We start from the raw sequence: 18,928 nt of genomic DNA on the forward strand, positions 1-18,928 counted from the left end.
AAGTGTACTGAGCAATTTGGAAGCAGACCCGAGAAATTCCCTAGGAGGAGTTCATTCAAATACAAGGTGAAAAATACCCAAAATGGGCAACTTTGACGGCACGCCACGGACACGCCCTTCAACGTACAGTCACATATAACACGGCGTTGGTTGAGCTCCATTTCATGACTGTACTGACCAATTGTGAAGCAGATCCGATAAATTCCCTAGGAGGAGTTCGTTCAAATACAAGGCGAAAAAGCGAAATTTGCCGGTAAAAGTGCAAATTTGCCGGTAAAAGTGCAAATTAAAAAAGAAAACAGCCGACTTCCGGTGGGTTTTGGGGCATGGGTCCAAGAGGCTTTTCTGTAGGTATTGTCATGTTGTACGTGCCTACCGAGTTTCATACATATTGGTGAAACGTGGCGCAGGGGCTGGTTTTTAAAGATCCTGTAGGGGGCGCTACAAACATGACAAACACGAATTTTGGTATGTGAGCTACAGGCACCAGTCTACACGTGTCCTGTGAATTTCATATTCATAACTATTACGGTCTCCGCAGTGTGATTTACCCTCCTCTGGCGGCCATGTTGTTTTTCCAATCAACGTCATTTGATTTCAGCAGTTAGAACTTAGGTCCCCAAAGGCCACTGAGTTGGTCCCGCTCAAATCAAACATTGCGTCTATGAACTGTGGCGATTTTAGTGTCAGGCCACGCCCATTTTGAAGCCACGCCCCATAATTATTATTTTTTACTCTATCTTGTTCAGAATTTGATTCTGAACAACTTTTGTATCTGGGTCAACATCATAGGAGTGAAAGTTGATGTTGATATGAGCAATTAACTTTTGAGTAATTTTTAACCACACCCATTTTAGAACTCAAAGGCTCATGGGAGCTTTAAACTTTATTGTACAGACTAATCCTTATGTCAGATTGAAGATAATGGGCCATAGATAATATGTGCCAAAGGATTTTTGTCAAAGTCGAAAAACCTGGGATCCTTGGGGAATTTGCTGTTTTTAACATAATTCAAAATGGCGGAAGATCTGGCAACCCGGAAATTTTCAGTTCAAGAGACTTTTTTGTTCATCATGAGGATATGCATGTGTGTGCAAAGTTTCATGAGTGTAGGTCAAACCAGTGACGCGTGCTGCTAGTGCGAAGTTTGCACTTTTGAACAGTTGGTATAGCGCCACCTTGGGGCGAATGTGAATTTGACGCATAGAATATCTAATTTACAGCAGTCCCCACAAATGCACCAAGTAAAATTGGCTTTTCGTATATGTTCAGGGGGGGAAAAATGCAGTCGAAGACGAAGGAAAAGAATAATAATAATAATAATAATCGGATCAAAAACAATAGGGACCTTGCAGGTTCTGCTCGGTCCCTAATTAAAACTGCGCGCAGTGATGAACGGGACCTCGTAACATGTGCGCTGCCACGAGGTCCCGTTCATCACTGCGCGCAGTTTTAATTTGAATTTTTAGCGAATTCATATAATCTGTAGAAGCAGATGAGATACATTCCCTAGGAGGAGTTTGTTGAAATACAAGGCGAAAAAGTGAAAAAATTCCATTCAAAATGGCCAACTTTGACGGCACGCCACGGACACGCCCTTCAACGTAGAGTCACAAATAACACGGCGTTGGTTCAGCTCCATTTCATGACTGTACTGACCAATTGTGAAGCAGGTCTGATAAATTCCCTAGGAGGAGTTCGTTCAAATACAAGGCGAAAAAAACGAAAATAAGACGACGGAATTCAAAACGGCCAACTTTGACGGCACGCCACGGACACGCCCTTCAACGTACGGTCACAAATAACACGGCGTTGGTTCAGCTCCATTTCATGACTGTACTGACCAATTGTGAAGCAGGTCCGATAAATTCCCTAGGAGGAGTTCGTTCAAATACAAGGTGAAAAAGTGAAATTTGCCGGTAAAAAAGTGAAATTTGCCGGTAAAAGTGCAAATTAAAAAAGAAAACAGCCGACTTCCGGTGGGTTTTGGGGCATGGGTCCAAGAAGATTTTCTGTAGGTATTGTCATGTTGTACGTGCCTACCGAGTTTCATACATATTGGTGAAACGTGGCGCAGGGGCTGCTTTTTAAAGATCCTGTAGGGGGCGCTACAAACATGACAACCACGATTTTTTGTATGTGAGCTACAGGCACCAGTCTACACGTTTCCTGTGAATTTCATATTCATAACTATTACGGTCTCCGCAGAGTGATTTTGAGCCTCTGGCGGCCATGTTGTTTTTCCAATCGACTTAATTTTACTTGAGCAGTTAGAACTTTGGTCCCCAAAGGCCACTGAGTTGGTCCCGCTCAAATGAAACATTGTGTCTATGAACTGTGGCTATTTTAGTAACAGGCCACGCCCATTTTGAAGCCACGCCCCATTCGAAATTTTTTTGACTTTATCTTGTTCAGAATTTGATTCTGAACAACTTTAGTAGAGGGGTCCAAGATCATAGGAGTCCAATTCATGTAGATATGTGCAATTTGCCAATTTTTGGGTAAAAACCACACCCCTTTTCGAACTCAATGGCTCATGGGTACTTGCTACTTTAGTGTACAGACTAATCCTTATGTCAAATTGAAGATAATGGGCCATAGATGATATGTGCCAAAGGATTTTTGTCAAAGTCGAAAAACCTGGGATCCTTGGGGAATTGACTGTTTTTAACTAAATTCAAAATGGCGGGAAATCTGGCTACCGGAAGTGCTAAGTTAGTATCTGCAAATTTGTTCATCATGAGGTTTTGCATGTGTGGCAAAAGTTTCATGGGTGTAGGTCCAACCAGTGACGAGTTATGCTTGTGTAAACGTTGAAATTTTGGCATAGTTGGTATAGCGCCACCTTGGGGCCAATGTGAATTTGACGGCTAGAATATCAAATTTTACAGCAGTCCCACCAAATGTACCAAATAAAAATGAGTTTTCGAATATGTGCAGGGGGGGAAAAATGCAGTCGAGTGTAAAGGAAAAGAAGAATAATTAAAAGTGTGCTTCTTTAAAAGTGTGCTTCTTTAAAACTACAATTCTTTAAAGCTGTGCTTCATTAAAACTGCACGCAGTGATGAACGGGACCTCGTACCGGCTTGCGGCCGCGTCACGTGCCGTCGTAACATGTGCACACTTGTCAGCGCACATGTTACAACGGCACGTGACGCGGCCGCAAGCCGGTGCTCGGTCCCGTTCATCACTGCCCGCTGTTTTAATTTTAATGTTTCGCGAACTTATGTAATTTTAATCTTTTGTGAACTTATGTAATCTGTAGAAGCATATGAGATAAATTTCCTAGGAGGAGTTTGTTGAAATGTGAAAGGTGAAAAAGTGACAAAATTCCATTGAAAACGGGTAAATTTGACGGCACGCCACGGATACGCCCTTCAACGTACAGTCACAAATAACACAGCGTTGGTTGAGCACCATTTTTTGACTGTACTGACCAATTGTGAAGCAGATCCGATAAATTCCCTAGGAGGATTTTGTTTAAATACAAGGTGAAAAAAGCGAAAATAAGCCACCAAATTCTAAACGGCCAGTCACAAATAACACAGCGTTGGTTGAGCACCATTTTTTGACTGTACTGACCAATTGTGAAGCAGATCCGATAAATTCCCTAGGAGGAGTTTGTTCAAATACAAGGTGAAAAAAGCGAAAATAAGCCAACAAATTTTAAACGGCCAGTCACAAATAACACGGCGTTGGTTGAGCACCATTTTTTGACTGTACTGACTAATTGTGAAGCAGATTCGATATATTCCCTAGGAGGAGTTTGTTGAAATACAAGGCGCAAAAGTGAACTTTGCCGCCCAAAGTGAAAAATACAAATGCAATTAGCCGACTTCCGGTGGGTTTTGGGGCATGGGCTTTTCTGTAGGTATTGCCACGTTATACCTGCCCACCGATTTTCATACATATTGGTGAAACGTGGCGCAGGGGCTGCTTTTTAAAGTTCCTGTAGGGGCCGCTACAAACATGACAAATACGAATTTTGGTATGTGAGCTAAAGGCACCAGTTTACACGTGTCCTGTGAATTTCATATTCATAACTATTACGGTCTTTGCTGAGTGATTTTGAGCCTCTGGCTGCGCACAGTGATGAACGGGACCTCGCACCGGCTTGCGGCCGCGTCACGTGCCGTTGTAACATGTGCGCTGACAAGTGTGCACATGTTACGACGGCACGTGACGCGGCCGCAAGCCGGTACGAGGTCCCGTTCATCACTGCGTGCAGTTTTAATGAAGCACAGCTTTAAAGAATTGTAGTTTTAAAGAAGCACACTTTTAAAGAAGCACACTTTTAAACAAGCACATTTTTAAAGAAGCACACTTTTAAAGAAGCACACTTTTAAAAAAAGCACATTTTTAAAAATTTTCGCGAATTGATGTAATTCCAGTTTTGCCTCAGTCCCTAACAAGATGTCGGAGTACGAGGTCCCGTTCATCACTGCGCGCAGTTTTAATGAAGCACAGCTTTAAAGAATTGCAGTTTTAAAGAAGCACACTTTTAAAGAAGCGCATTTTTAAAAATTTTCGCGAATTGATGTAATTCCAGTTTTGCCTCAGTCCCTAACAAGATCTCGGAGCACTGTGCAGCTGTGTATTGTGTGTATGTATTGTGTATCAGTGGCGTTACTAGGCTGTTTGAAAACAATTCAACTTTCCGACGGTCCTTGAACGTCCCCCGTTTACCGCACGACAACAGAGCAACAGGTGAGTCGACGATTCACCATGACGTCACACTATGTTCTTCGTTTTTTGACTATGTGTCTATGTTTACAGCCGGCTGGTTGGCTTCAGGTCAGTGGTAGCCACTCGCGTTCTGCCACCCGAAAGTGTCGGTACGGCTATTGTTTACTAATTCAACTTTCCGACGGTCTTTGAACGCCCCCCGTTCACCGCACGACAGCAACAAGCAACACGTGAGTCAGTACACTTCAGCTGTCGGACTCAGTGTGACAACCGGACTTGCTTGTGTGTGTGTTTCACAAGTTATATTTATATAATATATAATATATAATATATATATATATATATATTGTGGCAACCCCGCGCTGTCTGGCGTGGACGAACAGCGCCAGCACCCCGAGCGGCTCCGGGAGATAGGCTACGTGCCATGGAGGGCTCATCCAGCAAACCAGGGCAATCGGGGACATTGGGATCACCTGGGGGAGCAAGACGGCAGAGGGGTTTTAAGGACCGGGCACGTTGGAGACGAGGAGTAAGTCGAGTGGAAGACAGTCGGGGTAAGGCACCGATATCCACATAGCGCACTGACGCTGGAACTTTTCTCCCACAGCGCTGAGCGGGGGGAAGCCGGGAGCGAGAGCCACGCCACCCTCCCGGACGGACCCGATTCGGAGACGCTTTCCCTTGTTGTTTGGCCCGCTGGGGAATAACCTGTGTTGCTTTATGATTCTCCTTTTTTTGTGAGTTGCATGAAATAAAAACGGTTGCACTGCAACCCTGTTTGTGCGTGTGATTTGAGAACCCCCCCGCCGACTATCGGAGTTGCCAGAATATATATATTATGTAGGCTATGTGTGTATTTATATATAGCCTAATCATATGTTAATTGTTTCTTCAACATATTAAAATAGCTGATTTTACTCGCCCTGTTTCTGCTTCTCTATCATATTTATAGTGTGTGATTTGCTAAACAGCTATCATAGACATTCTAAAGAGTAGACGTCGCATTGGCTCATATATGTATACTGACTAGATATCATAGATAGACGTCGATGGGACAGAAGACCGACATTCATTCATTCAGGTGGGTGGTTAGGCCGCCCCAAGATGGAGGTGGCATTGACGTATTATGTTCCACTGACGCTAGAGTTTAGTTTAGTATTTTTTATTATTATTGTGTCATGCATCAGCATGCCCAGCCCACAAGGGCTAACAAGACACCATTATAAAACAGACAGACCAAAAACCAAAATTAGATGCTAAACAATACTAAGATTAACGATATAAATCATCCTGACTACAAATGCGGCCACCGTCTCAGAGCGGAAGTACTACGAGTCGCGGAGCAGCATACACAAGATGGTGGACAGCGCGAAAACAAGAGCTTGTTGACAGTTTTGTGATTGGCTTATTTGAATCCCTGTGTCGTGATTGGCTGATGTTGTGCTGCGATTGGCTGTTGTGATTCAAATGTGTGTGACGCCAGGTAGGCTATAAAAGGATTGTCCGAACGGCAGTTGTCGCCTTCTTTGAGACTCAGAGCTTCGGAGCTGTGTTTTATTGCAAGGTTTAGAGCGATTGTGCGAAATATTTCTACACAGAGATATTTCAATCGAGAGAGTGTGCTTGATAGTTTAATACCTTTTCAGGTATACTATCACTACTATTAGTACTACTAGTAGTATTCTATCTATCTATTCTATCTATCTATTCTATCCATCTATTCTATCTATCTATCTATTCTCTATCTATCCGTCGATCTATCTATCGATTTACTTGGACGCTTGATCCTCCTTGGAACGACGGTGAGTTTATTTCTCATACTTCATTTATCATTCCATTTAAACGTGTGGTAGTTAAGATGCAAGTATGTTTCATTACAGGTTTCATTCGCTTTTTCTAATCGTATTATCGCATATTCTGTTTATATGTCTTTAGATGCCTCGCGGCAAGTCGTACCGTCTCTCTCAGGCGGCCAAGAGGAGAGAGGCAGCCCTACGTCCCGTCGACGTGGAACTGTCGTTTGACCGTCCCGAGTTTGTTGCACGTAAGTAGGGAGTTGGGTTTTTTCCATTGTCATCAAGTTCTATGTGCACAGTGAAGCTTTTGAAATTGTAAATGAGGTCAATATTTGTGTAATCTAGATGAGTAATATTATTACTAATATAGTATATACTATATTTAAGCAATAGATCACGCCAGGCTGTGGTATACGGTCATTATACCACAGTTAAGGGGCGTTGTCCATCCCGCCGCGCCGCGGAGGGACGGCGACCCCCTTCACTCTGGTGATTTTGCTACCTAGTGGTTCTGCGCATGCGCATGACGACGCTATTGATCCGCGGTGTAGTATTGGTGTAAAATATACATACTGTACCCCTTAACTCTCCAATAAAGACGTTATAATACAGTATCAGAATCTATAGAATCATGCTACCCTATCAAAAAGTGCTACCTTATGTGTTTGGTAGCGTATTTAATCTGTTGACCGACTGCCTCTATCAAGCGATGCTCCCACTACAGAAACATGTTATTTTACACCACTACTCACTCCATGTACACCGTAAGAATACTGGGAGCCTATTTTGATACTGTATTATAACGTCTTTATTGGAGATTTCAGGGGTACAGTATGTGTATTTTACACCAAATACTCAATACTATCGAGCAGTTCACTCACCGTGTGCCTATTGCTTTACAACATTTCGACCCTCTCCAGCAATCAACATGTTTTTAGGCTTCAGTGAACTATTCTATTGCTTTTATATATAAATAAACAACAGTTCAAGTTAGGCGCGGAGTGATACTGAACTCTGTGAACCAAACGGGCGTCATAGCTGTGTGTATATGCTCAATATACAACAGTTGGGAACCAATCAGATTGCTTGATTTAAGCCATCCGTTTTATAAATACTAATATACTTCTTTCTGTGAATAGGCCGTGGTACAGGGACACGCCGTCGTGTGACCCAGTACCCGGTGTCTGTGTCAGGCAAGACACACAAGCTCTTCGTTCCTGCGCATTCGGCTGATAAGAAGGTGATTGATTGTTTAAGAATGTGTTAATAATTTTTTTTTTTTTTAATAATTTTTAATTTTTTTTTTTTTTTTTTAAATTGAAAAACATGATTTCTAAATAGGTTTTTCTATCTTTCAGTTTGTTCTTATCATAGGGGATTCCCATCTGCGCCCCTTTGCCGATGGAACGGTCGGGATTTCCAAGGGAAGGCTTTCCTTTGGGATCATGACGACCCCTGGGGCCAGCGCGTCTCATCTTAGGACGGAGCTGGTCCACGCTACGCTACCCCGGACACCTGATGCAGTCTGCATCCTGGCCCCCGGTAACAACCTGACCACCAGCACTACTCATGAATTGGCTGGTCAAGAGTTTGGGAAGCTCTTGATTAGTGCAAGTCAGCGTTGGCAGAATGTAAGTAATTTAGTTGATTGTGTGTATTTTGTTCAGTTCTTAAAATGCGTTCATGACGTGTTGCAGTACAGCGTACATGTGTTTAAATGGAATGTCATTGTCTTTCAAGGTTTTTGTCGTGGATTTCGTTCCACGCCTGAGTGTCGCTCCAGAGCTGCAGGAGCACATGAGCCGGGAGTTTCGTTCTGTGGCCAAGTCCATGGGTATGTTTCAAACAGATGTTTATGTTACATGCTTACTTTATTTGTTGATATATGTAAGTATATGAATGATTTATATATATTTATCATTTCTTAGGTATGGCGTACTACTCGACGTTCGAACACTTCCCCTTCAGCGACCTGAATCTCTGGGTCAGGGATAGTGTAAGTAGCATATACTGTGTGCAAAGAAGGTTGATGATTTACACTCATTTGTAGTTGAATTGATAGTATTATTTATTGAAAGTTGATGTTATTGTTAGTGAGTGTATTATTCTATCCTTTTCAGGTTCACTTGAGCGACGAGGCTGGCATGGGCATTTTTGCCGAGTTGCTGTGGCATGCTGCCTACACGCAACTGGACGTGCCAGTGCCGGCGCCAGCACCAAAGGCGCCGGATGTTCCCGTGCCTGTGCCAGCACCGGCACAGGCGCGACCAGCATCGCCGGGTCCAATCACCCCTCCAAGGGTGATTGTGAGGGATTCTCCCTCTTCTCCCCCCTGCGATGTCTGGATGGAAGTGGTGAACGGCAAGAAGGTAATATTGGCATACAGTACTTGTGTTTTTCCCCACTCATATTTGCAAAATAGTTGATGGTTGAAATTCAAAAATGTTCACCATGCATTCATTTTAATCAAATAATTGTTATTTGTCATTGCAGAGGATCCAATCTGCGGATCAGCTCTTCAGGCCCTCAAAGAGACGTGTGGTTCGGCATCAGGTTTGTAGTATATATTGTAACGTTAATTGTTAACATATGTATATCGATTTGTATATCTGTGCACATTGATTTACTCAATAGCAATTGTGACTAATATTCTGTTTCTGTGTTTATTTCACAGGAGGACGGACGTGCCATCGTGCTGAAGGATTGTTTCATCCCACTCAATCCTGTCCACTTCAGCACCGCCATGTTGGCTGCGATGGACGCCGTGGTTCCAGCTCATCTTTCGAGCCCTGACTGCCCAGCCGTTCCACAACACACAAAGGTAAGTTGAAAATGTGACGTTTTGATTGAGGTCTTTTAAAACTGTATTGTCTCCCTTAAAACACTCCTTTTATATGTTCTAAAAGTGTGTTTGATTTTCTTTAATCAGACACGGTGTGTGGTGGAGCGACGTCCGAAACGTGTGGCCTGCAAGAGGAGACCTGCATTGTGCCAGGTTTGTCTTTATTTCATTAATGTAATCACTGAATTGCGCAGTACAAATGGTAGGCACCGATAATGCAATAGTTTCTTTGCTTTACTTGTTTAGTACTTTGGCAAGTATTGAAAACAATTAATAAAATACATGGTTTTGTTTCGTGTAAACAGGTCAAGGCGGCACCCAGCGTTGGGGTGTCTCCCAGGCTGACACGTGGCATCGTTGTGGACGTGGTTGCAGAGGAGGAGGTTAGTACGCTTTATCCTTAATCAGTTTAATTCTATGTGCATGTACATATTGTGTAATACACATAGCAAATTATTGCTATGACTAGCAAGTTCTCTCAAATGCAATAATGACACTTTTGTTCATGTATTTTCTTAATTTCTTTAGGGGGATTCGACTGCTAGTGCTGTGGCTGCGGCCGTGTGGGAGGAGCCATCGCCTACCACTGCTGCGGAGGAGGTTGGTACACTATATTCTAAATCAGATCAAACAAATTGTTCCAAATTATTGTATATGATTAGCAAGTTCTCTCAAATGCGATAATGACACTTTTGTTAATGTATTTTCTTAATTATTTTTAGGGGGACGCGACTCCGAGTGCTGTGACGGTGCCGGAGGGGGAGGAGGTCAGCAGAAGATTCATCCAAAGTAAGGTTGACGCTAACCCTCCCTCTTGCAGGTGTGACGAGCGAAAGCCACAGGCTGTTGTGTCTGGTAGTATAGTTAGAGGTGGTGGTAGTGGGAAAGTGGCGGCGACAACGACTGACGTGTCAATTGCGTGCAGTGTTGTCGCCGCACTTAAACATGTCATTGCCCCTGTTTGTACATGGGGTGCGCGAGATGTCGATAGTGTTTGTTTAGAAGGTGAGAAGTTGGCTAGTTCTGTAGGTACATCAAGTAGGGATAGTGGCTTTGATAGTGATCTGTGCGAGTTCTTGAAACAGCACAGTGTTTTTGGCAGAAAGTGGAAAGTAGCCATTGGTCCATCAGTCTACAGAGGTTTCGGCTCAGACGACTCTGTGTTCTTCGAAAAGCTACAGGAACCTTTGTTGACTGATGGATTGTGTCTCTTGAACCTGCACGGTGCGGTGAGTGTTGTCATTGAGCACAATGGTTACTTTGTTGTAGTTGATTGTAGTAGTTGTGACGTATCTGGTGTTCCATGTGGTATTGGTAGGTCTGTAGCGGTTTTTAACACGTGCCTGGCCGACCTGATGTTGCATATTCAAAGTCTTAAGAAGTCTTTGGGTGCAGAGTGGTATGCCATTAGCAGCCTGTCTGTGGGGGTAGATTCAGACATTGACAGTGCGACATTGCTCGTAGATGTTGATGTCTCAACCGTAGTTGAGGGTGGCAGTTCACCGAGTAAATCGAGTTCTGTCAGGGGATCTTTCCATCAGGGAGATTGTCGGTTTCGCCACGCTGGCGTTCAGTGTATGGCTATCAGTTTGGTAGCCATAGCAAAACACTCCATTGATGGCGTGTTTTCGTGGCAGACAGACAATCTCGACAAGGTGGTTTTTTTGGGGGATCAACTTTACAATCGGTTGAGGGACAGCAATGTCACCAGCGATGATTCGCCACTGCTTAGTGTTCCTGATTTGCCCCTACACTCTGTTATCGATGGACACGCTTTCGACTTTGAATATGGGGAACATGTTTGTGGCCATGTTGATGTGGTGACAGGTGAGCTGATTGATTGTGGTTTTGTCATCAGTCTCAGATCTGGTTTGTTAAAGATGTTGGTAAAGTATCAGACGTGTTTTCTTACATTAGGTGGTAGTACATGTGCAGTCATAAGTCAAGGTGGACGTTTTGCTATTGTAGATTCGCATGCGCGCAGTGCAGATGGGATGGTGGACGGGGAAGGGAAGAGTGTTGTACTGTATTTCACGTGCTTAGATGATGTTTTTGAGCACATCTGCAAGTTAGCGACAGGATTAAAACCACCCAAACCGTTTGAGATAGCTAGTGTTAGTGTTTTCCAGAGGTCCAGTTTAAAAGTAGAAGCAACGGTTAGCTCGAGTGTAAAGCGTAAAGCTTCACCGAGTGGGTGTTCATCAAAGAAGTTTAGGAAGGGTGATGATGATTCGGATGTTGTTTTTGTAGGTGATGTTTTGAGTAAAGGCCTCCAATTTAAGCCGCTTTCTGGGGAAGTTGTAGAAACTCTGTGCAATCAGTTAAATGTTGACTCAGAGGAGGCAGATCTAGTTTCTACACAAGTTGGTCCATTGGGTGCTCCTTGTAATAATGGGAAAATAGTCGGGGATGGTAATTGTTTCTTTAGAGCAGTTAGTCAGTCTGTGTGTGGTACACAAAAGAATCATAGGAAAATTAGACTAGCTGTAGTTAGGCATTTGAAAGCTAATGGTGGTGTTTTGAGAAGTGAGTATAGTTCGATGGAGGAATATCTCACAGTTTCAAAAATGGCGTATGTTGGTAGTTGGGCCACTGAAGTGGAGATTCAAGCAGCAGCAGATATGTTGGGAGTTAGTATTTTTACTTACTGTGGTGGTCGCTGGCTTGAATATAGTTGTAAGTTGGAGTCGTTGTCAGATCAGGGAATTTATTTAGAGAATTGTAACGGTAATCATTATGAGAATGTTGTTTGTGTTCATAAGCCAAACATGCAGTGTTGCTATGGGTATTGCAAAGGGGGTGGGTCTAGTTACAATCTCAGAAAACATAGGGCTTGTGCAGACAATTTAACTTCGGTTGCATCCTCAATTTCAGAAACTAAAGTAGACGTTATTGAACAAAATGTAAAATCGGTAAAAGCCCAATCCATAAGTAGGTCTAACCATTTTGTAAATAAAAAGAAATTACAAAATAGAATAAAATATCAGGAAAAGAGGCAAAAATTTATAGAACGGATCAAAATGAATTATCACGGAAAAAATTGGTACAAGGAAAAATTGAGAGTAATTAGTAAAACAAAATATCGTAAAAATAAGACTCACAGGGACACAGTAAAGCAAATGAGTACATCAAAATATCGTAAAAATAAGACTCACAGGGACACAGTAAAGCAAATGAGTACATCAAAATATCGTAAAAATAAGACTCACAGGGACACATTAAAGGAAATTAGTAAAAGTAAATATCGTAAAAATAAGACTCACAGGGACACAAAAAAGGAAATTAGTAAAAGTAAATATCGTATAAATAAGACTCACAGGGACACATTAAAGGAAATTAATAAAACTAAATATCGTATAAATAAGTATCACAGGGACACAAAAAAGGAAATGAGTAAAACTAAATATCATGAAAATAGTCAGCATAGGCAGCGTGTTGTTGCAGATAATAAATTGAGAAGGCAACATATAAAAGCAACATTGAATGATTTTGATTTAGTTATGCAGCACTTTTTGGCTAAAGTAAATGATGGCCCGGATTTCATCTGCTGTGTGTGTTTTAGAAAGTTGTTTAGGAATCAAGTTTCACCTTGTAGCATCAAGGATTATAGTAAAAGTGAAAAAATAACTGAAATTGCAGGAAAATGTATTAGTGAAGCATATTTGCATAAATGTAGTGCAGATTGTGTGTTGCCTTGTCAGTGGTTAGATACAGCTAGGGCAAAGTTGTGGATTTGTTCTAGCTGTCACCATAAAATTACTACAGGTCAAATGCCACCAGAGTGTGCTCTAAATAATTTGGAGACGTGTCACATTCCCCCAGAATTGGCATGCCTGAATAATTTAGAGCAACATTTAATCGCACTGCATATTCCGTTTATGAAGATACTAGCATTGCCTAAAGGTGGGCAAAATGGCGTCCATGGGCCTGTGACGTGTGTTCCTGCTAATATTGTGCAGACGAGCAATTTGCTACCACGTTCTGACATGGCTGGGTCTTTGTTACCCGTTAAATTGAAGCGAAAGCTCACATACAAAGGGCATTATGAGTACCAGTATGTTGATAGTATGCGCATCAAGCAGGCTTTGCAGTATCTTAAACGGAATAATGCACATTATAAGGATATAGAATTCAATGAAGTGTGGATAAATGACTTTTGTAGACAACAAGAGAGTGTGGCAGTAGATGACATAGCAGTACATGGTAATGGAAACAATGCCGAGGAAGATGAGCTTCTGCATGACAGACAACAGCATTGTATGTTTCAAGACACTTGTCTTATGCCTGTTGACATTGGTCAAGAAGCACTTGATCAATATTTAGATAACATATTAAATTTGGCTCCAGCAGAGGGAAACAGTCCTGTCAAGTTGTTGTCTGATCATTCAAATGAAGCAAAATGTTTCCCGGTGTTGTTTCCGACAGGATCTGCGACATACCACGACGGCAGACCTGACCGCCTAACTTTGTGCCGTTATTTTAATAATCGTATTTTACATGCTGATGGTAGGTTTGCACAAAATTTAGATTACATATTTTTTGCTCAGTATATGTCTGAGGTTCAGCAAGTAGTGTCAAATGTCTCCATAGCATTGCGGAAGGGGAAAGGAGGGCAATTTAGAAAGATTAGCACTAGTGTATTGAACGATGAGGAACAGTTGAAGCAGTTGTTACATTTTGACGATGGGTATCGTTTCCTTAAACCTATTAGAGGTACCCCATCATTTTGGCAGGGCGTGCAGCGTGATTTGTTAGCTTGTGTCCGTCAGCTGGGTATCCCGACGTGGTTTTGTTCGTTTTCTTCTGCCGACATGCGGTGGAAGAATCTTTTGACTAGTATTTTGAAGCAGGAAGGTAGGACGGAGACGGCCGAAGAGCTGGAGTGGGCAGATAGGTGTGAGCTTTTGAGGCGTAATCCGGTTACTGCGGCGAGGATGTTTGATTTTAGGTGGCATTGTTTTCTGAAAGAGGTTTTGATGTCTCCGTCTAACCCTATTGGGAAAATTAAGGATTACTTCTATAGGGTTGAATTCCAGCAGCGTGGTTCACCACATGTTCACTGCCTGTTTTGGATCGAAAACGCGCCAATCATTGATAGAAATACAGATGAAGAGGTAATTCAATTTATAGATAATTACATAACATGTGAATTACCCGCACAGGATGAGACACTATTGGACATAGTTTCATCTGTGCAAAAGCATTCCAAACGGCATTCAAAAACATGTAAGAAAAATGGAACTGTTTGTCGTTTTAATTTCCCTAAGCCTCCGTCTGCGAGAACTTTTATATCTCGCCCGCCTATTGAGGAGGAGGAGGACAAAACATGCACATGTCAAGAAGACGGGGCACTGACATTGTCAGAATGTGCATGTCAAATTAGGAAACAGACTAAATTGGAACAAAAAAAAATGGCAGTGCGCACTATAACCAAAATAAAAGAGGCCCTTTCAGATGACAATCTCAGTTTTGACAGTGTAGAGCAGTTGTTTGATCATTTACAGGTAGACCAAAGGGTGTTTGAGTTGGCGTATGGTATTTGTGCTAGGAAGACGAGTGTTGTTTTGAGCAGGGAAACTAGTGAGGTTTGGATCAATCAATATAGCAAACCGGTCTTAAAATGTTGGAATGCGAATATTGATATCCAGTATGTGGTAGACGCGTATGCGTGTGTAGTGTACATTATTTCTTATATTTCCAAGGCGGAGCGTGAGATAGGATTGTTGTTAGGGAATGCGCAGAGGGAATCTGCTAAGGATAGGAATAGTAGTGCTAAGGATGCCCTTAAAAAGTTAGGAAGTGTGTATTTGCATAATAGAGATGTGTGTGCCCAAGAGTCTGTGTATAGGTTGACAGGAATGCATTTGAGGGAGTGTTCGAGGAAGGTTGTATTTGTTCCAGTTGGGGAGAGTAGTGTTAGAATGAGTTTGCCTTTATCAGTGTTAAAACGGAAGGCATCATCCAATGACCTTAGCACAGAGGACATGTGGATGACTAGTCTTGTGGATAGGTATAGGAATAGGCCAAGAGGTAGTTTGTTTGATGACATGTGTATGGCGACATTTGCCTCGGAGTACCGCATATTGAGTAAATCGGAGCGGTCTCCCAATAGGATAGAACTGGAAAACAATTGTGGATTCATTCTGAAAAGAACGCATTCCGAACCTGCAGTTATTCGTTATGCGCGCTTTTCAGAAACAAAGAATCCAGAATTGTTTTACCAGAGTGTTATGCAGTTGTTTTTACCCTTTCGTTTAGATGTGCACCTGAGGCCAGCAGGTTTTGAAACATTTGAAGAGTTTCATAGTCGTGGTCATGTTAGATTGAGTGATGGATTGTTGTATTCAGTGAAGTCGATAGTGGATTTGAATCGCAGGAGGTTTGAAATTAATGCTGAGGAGTTAGATGACATACGGAATTCGGTAGACAGTGATGTGGTTTTAGAGGATGCCTGGGGTGAGCTCTGCCCGGAGCAAGAGCAGGAGCGTTTAGAGTGTTTGGAAGAGCGTAGGGAGACTGAAGAAGCTTCAGATGGGCCTGTAGAATTTATTCCGGATTTAGCGGTTAATAGCAGACAAGTTGGTGATTTGGAGAAGAGACAGAATGTACTGTGCAGGAGTGATGGCTTGGCGTTGATTAGATCTCTTAATGAGACCCAGCTCTCTGTCTTTTACCGGATTAGGCAGTGGTGTTTGAGTAAGGTGAATGGAGATAAGGTAGCAGCGTTGCAGGTTTTTGTCACAGGTGGTGCAGGGACCGGTAAAAGCCACTTAATAAGAGCTGTGCAGTACGAGGCAATGAGGTTGTTGTCACGAGGTTGTCGCAATCCGGACGATGTTTGCGTTTTGCTAACCGCTCCTACGGGGATAGCTGCACACAATTTACACGCAGGTACTATTCACAGTTCATTTAGCATTGGTAAAGATGTGCGGTTGCCTTACATTCCACTGGGTGAGGCGAAGCTCAATTCTTTACGTGCTAAATATAGTAGCTTGCAGATTTTGATAATCGACGAAATTTCCATGGTTGATCATAACCTATTGGCCTACGTCCATGGACGTTTAAGACAAATTAAACAGTCTGGTGACTATTCCCCGTTTGGAAACGTTAGCATAATTGCAGTTGGGGATTTTTATCAATTGCCTCCAGTGAAAGGGAAAGCGTTGTATTCAGAGGATGTTAGTGTCGGTTTGTGGACTCATTTTCAGGTAGTGGAACTGAAAACTGTTGTCCGTCAAAAAGATGGTGTTTTTGCAGATTTGTTGAACAGGGTTAGATGTCGTGTGAAAGGGACCCCCATGCTGTCTTCGGACATTAAATTATTAAGGCGTTGCGAAACTGGTGAAGTGAGCTCAGCTTTACACATTTTCCCAACGAACCGGCAAGTAAATGAGCATAACATTCAACAGTTATTCAAGAGTTGTCCCGCATATGTCACGATCGAAGCAAAAGATTTTGTAACTAGCAAGAAAACAGGCAAGCTTGAGCTGAGGGAAGGACATCATACCCTATCATACAGTACATGTCTGCAAGAGACCCTGCTTTTGGGAGTGGGTGCTCGTGTCATGCTGCTGAAAAATCTGGATTGCGATGACGGTTTAGTGAATGGTGTGTGTGGAATAGTCACACACATCGTTTATCCACCTAATGATGATAGGTTCCCAAAGACCATTTACGTAAAGTTTGATGATCATCAAATTGGAACCAAAAGGAGGAATTGCTCTTCATTTTCCTCTGCTGTTGAAATGCTTTCCACAGGCATTGAAGCAGAAGAGGAAAGAGTTACCAAACACGGTGGATCGCGCCGGCAATTTCCAATAAGGCTTGCCTGGGCTTGTACAGTCCATAAAGTACAAGGACTTACTGTAGATAAAGCGGTAGTTTCGCTAAAGAAAATCTTTGCAGCTGGTCAAGCATATGTGGCTCTAAGTCGCGTTAGAGATTATTCGGGTTTAGTTATTCAGGACTTTAACGAGAAAGCAATATATTGCAAAGACACAATTCAGGATGCAATTGCAACCATGCCTCCCTTCTTGGTCACTAATATTCCAGGTAGTAATTTCACTACACCACCATTTAATGTGTTTTTGATGAATGTGCAAAGTTTGACTCGACATGTGACAGATTTGGCTTTGTGTACACAGCATCTGCAGCTTAACTGTATTGCTGTTACTGAAACATGGTTGCCGGCAGCTTCCTCATTGGAAACTGTACGACTGGATGGTTATGCTTTTCACAACCATCCAAGGAGTCTGTCGTACGATAGCAGCAACTCCTTATTCAAAGAAATTCAAGACCAACAACATGGTGGAGTTGGCATGTATAGTGCAGACAATTTGGCGTACAGTATTATCCAGGTACCAACTGTAAATTTAGAATGTTTGGTTTACCACTGCACTACACAGGATATATTAATGGCAGTTATTTATCGCCCACCATCATATACCATGACATTGTTCAAAGAAAACCTTGACAAAGTACTTGATTGGCTAAATCACCAGAGTACCACAATTGCTGTCATGGGAGATTTCAATGACGACATTTTGAAATCATCAACTGTCTGCAAATTCATGATCGATAAAGGATTCATCCAAATAGTCAAACAAGCTACAACTGAAAAAGGCACATTAATTGATCATGTGTATGTGAAAACATCACATTATGATGTACAGGCTGTTGTCGTGCCGACATATTTCAGTGACCATGAAGGGATTCTATGTTCATTTACATCTAGGCGTTTAGAGCAGGGACTACTTGAATAACTGTTAATGTGAATGAAATAAGGATTAATTAATTAATTTATTTATTTGTATGAATTTATTTATTTGTATGAATTTATTTATTTGTATGAATGTATTTATTTGTATGAATGTATTTATTTGTATGAATTTATTTATTTATTTGTATGAATTTATTTATTTATTTGTATGAATTTATGACTTATGAATTACATAAATGCGAATAAAATAATGAAATTATGGCTTATGAACTACGTTAATGAGATTAAAATAATGAAATTATGGCTTATGAATTACGTAAATGCGAATAAAAAACGGAAATTATGGCTTATGAATTACGTTAATGCGAGTAAAATAATTTAATCATGGATTATTAATTATGTAAATGTGAATAAAAAACGGAAATTATTGCTTATTAATTACTTTAATGCTAATAAAATAATGAAATTATGGCTTATGAATTACGTAAATGCGAATAAAATACGGAAATTATGTCTTGTGAAATACTTAAATGCGAATGAAATTATGGCTTATGAATTACGTTAATGCGAATAAAATAATGAAATTATGGCTTATGAATTACGTTTATGCGAATAAAATAATGAAATTATGCCTTATGAATTACGTTAAGCGAATAAAATAATGAAATTATGGCTTATGAATTACGTTAATGCGAATAAAATAATGAAATCATGGCTTATTAATTATGTTAATGCGAATAAAAAACGGAAATTATTGCTTATTAATTACTTTAATGCGAATAAAATAATGAAATTATGGCTTATGAATTACGTTAATGCGAATAAAATACGGAAATTATGTCTTGTGAAATACTTAAATGCGAATAAAATTATGGCTAATGAATT

At 41.4% G+C, this 18,928-nt stretch overlaps 1 protein-coding gene and 1 long non-coding RNA gene across 2 annotated transcripts; both read left to right on the forward strand.

Moving 5' to 3' along the window:
• The first annotated feature begins 4,344 nt into the window (after nucleotides 1-4,344).
• On the forward strand, nucleotides 4,345-5,682 carry LOC311355807. Its single transcript, XR_014637531.1, has 3 exons — nucleotides 4,345-4,916; nucleotides 5,070-5,215; nucleotides 5,294-5,682. It is a non-coding gene; the product is annotated as an uncharacterized lncRNA (long non-coding RNA).
• Nucleotides 5,683-6,621: 939 nt separating this feature from the next.
• Nucleotides 6,622-10,650, forward strand: LOC311355103 (uncharacterized protein; the record flags this gene model as incomplete). Its single annotated transcript, XM_084474837.1, has 13 exons — nucleotides 6,622-6,730; nucleotides 7,622-7,722; nucleotides 7,841-8,113; nucleotides 8,223-8,316; nucleotides 8,411-8,478; nucleotides 8,603-8,851; nucleotides 8,976-9,035; nucleotides 9,157-9,303; nucleotides 9,412-9,477; nucleotides 9,630-9,707; nucleotides 9,853-9,924; nucleotides 10,047-10,113; nucleotides 10,643-10,650. 13 exons carry the CDS (start codon nucleotides 6,622-6,624, stop codon nucleotides 10,648-10,650), a joined length of 1,392 nt encoding a protein of 463 aa, XP_084330963.1.
• Nucleotides 10,651-18,928: the final 8,278 nt, after the last annotated feature.

The sequence above is a fragment of the Micromesistius poutassou genome, assembly GCF_964030765.1.
Source record: "Micromesistius poutassou genome assembly, chromosome: 11".
NCBI classification, from domain to species: Eukaryota; Metazoa; Chordata; class Actinopteri; order Gadiformes; family Gadidae; genus Micromesistius; species Micromesistius poutassou.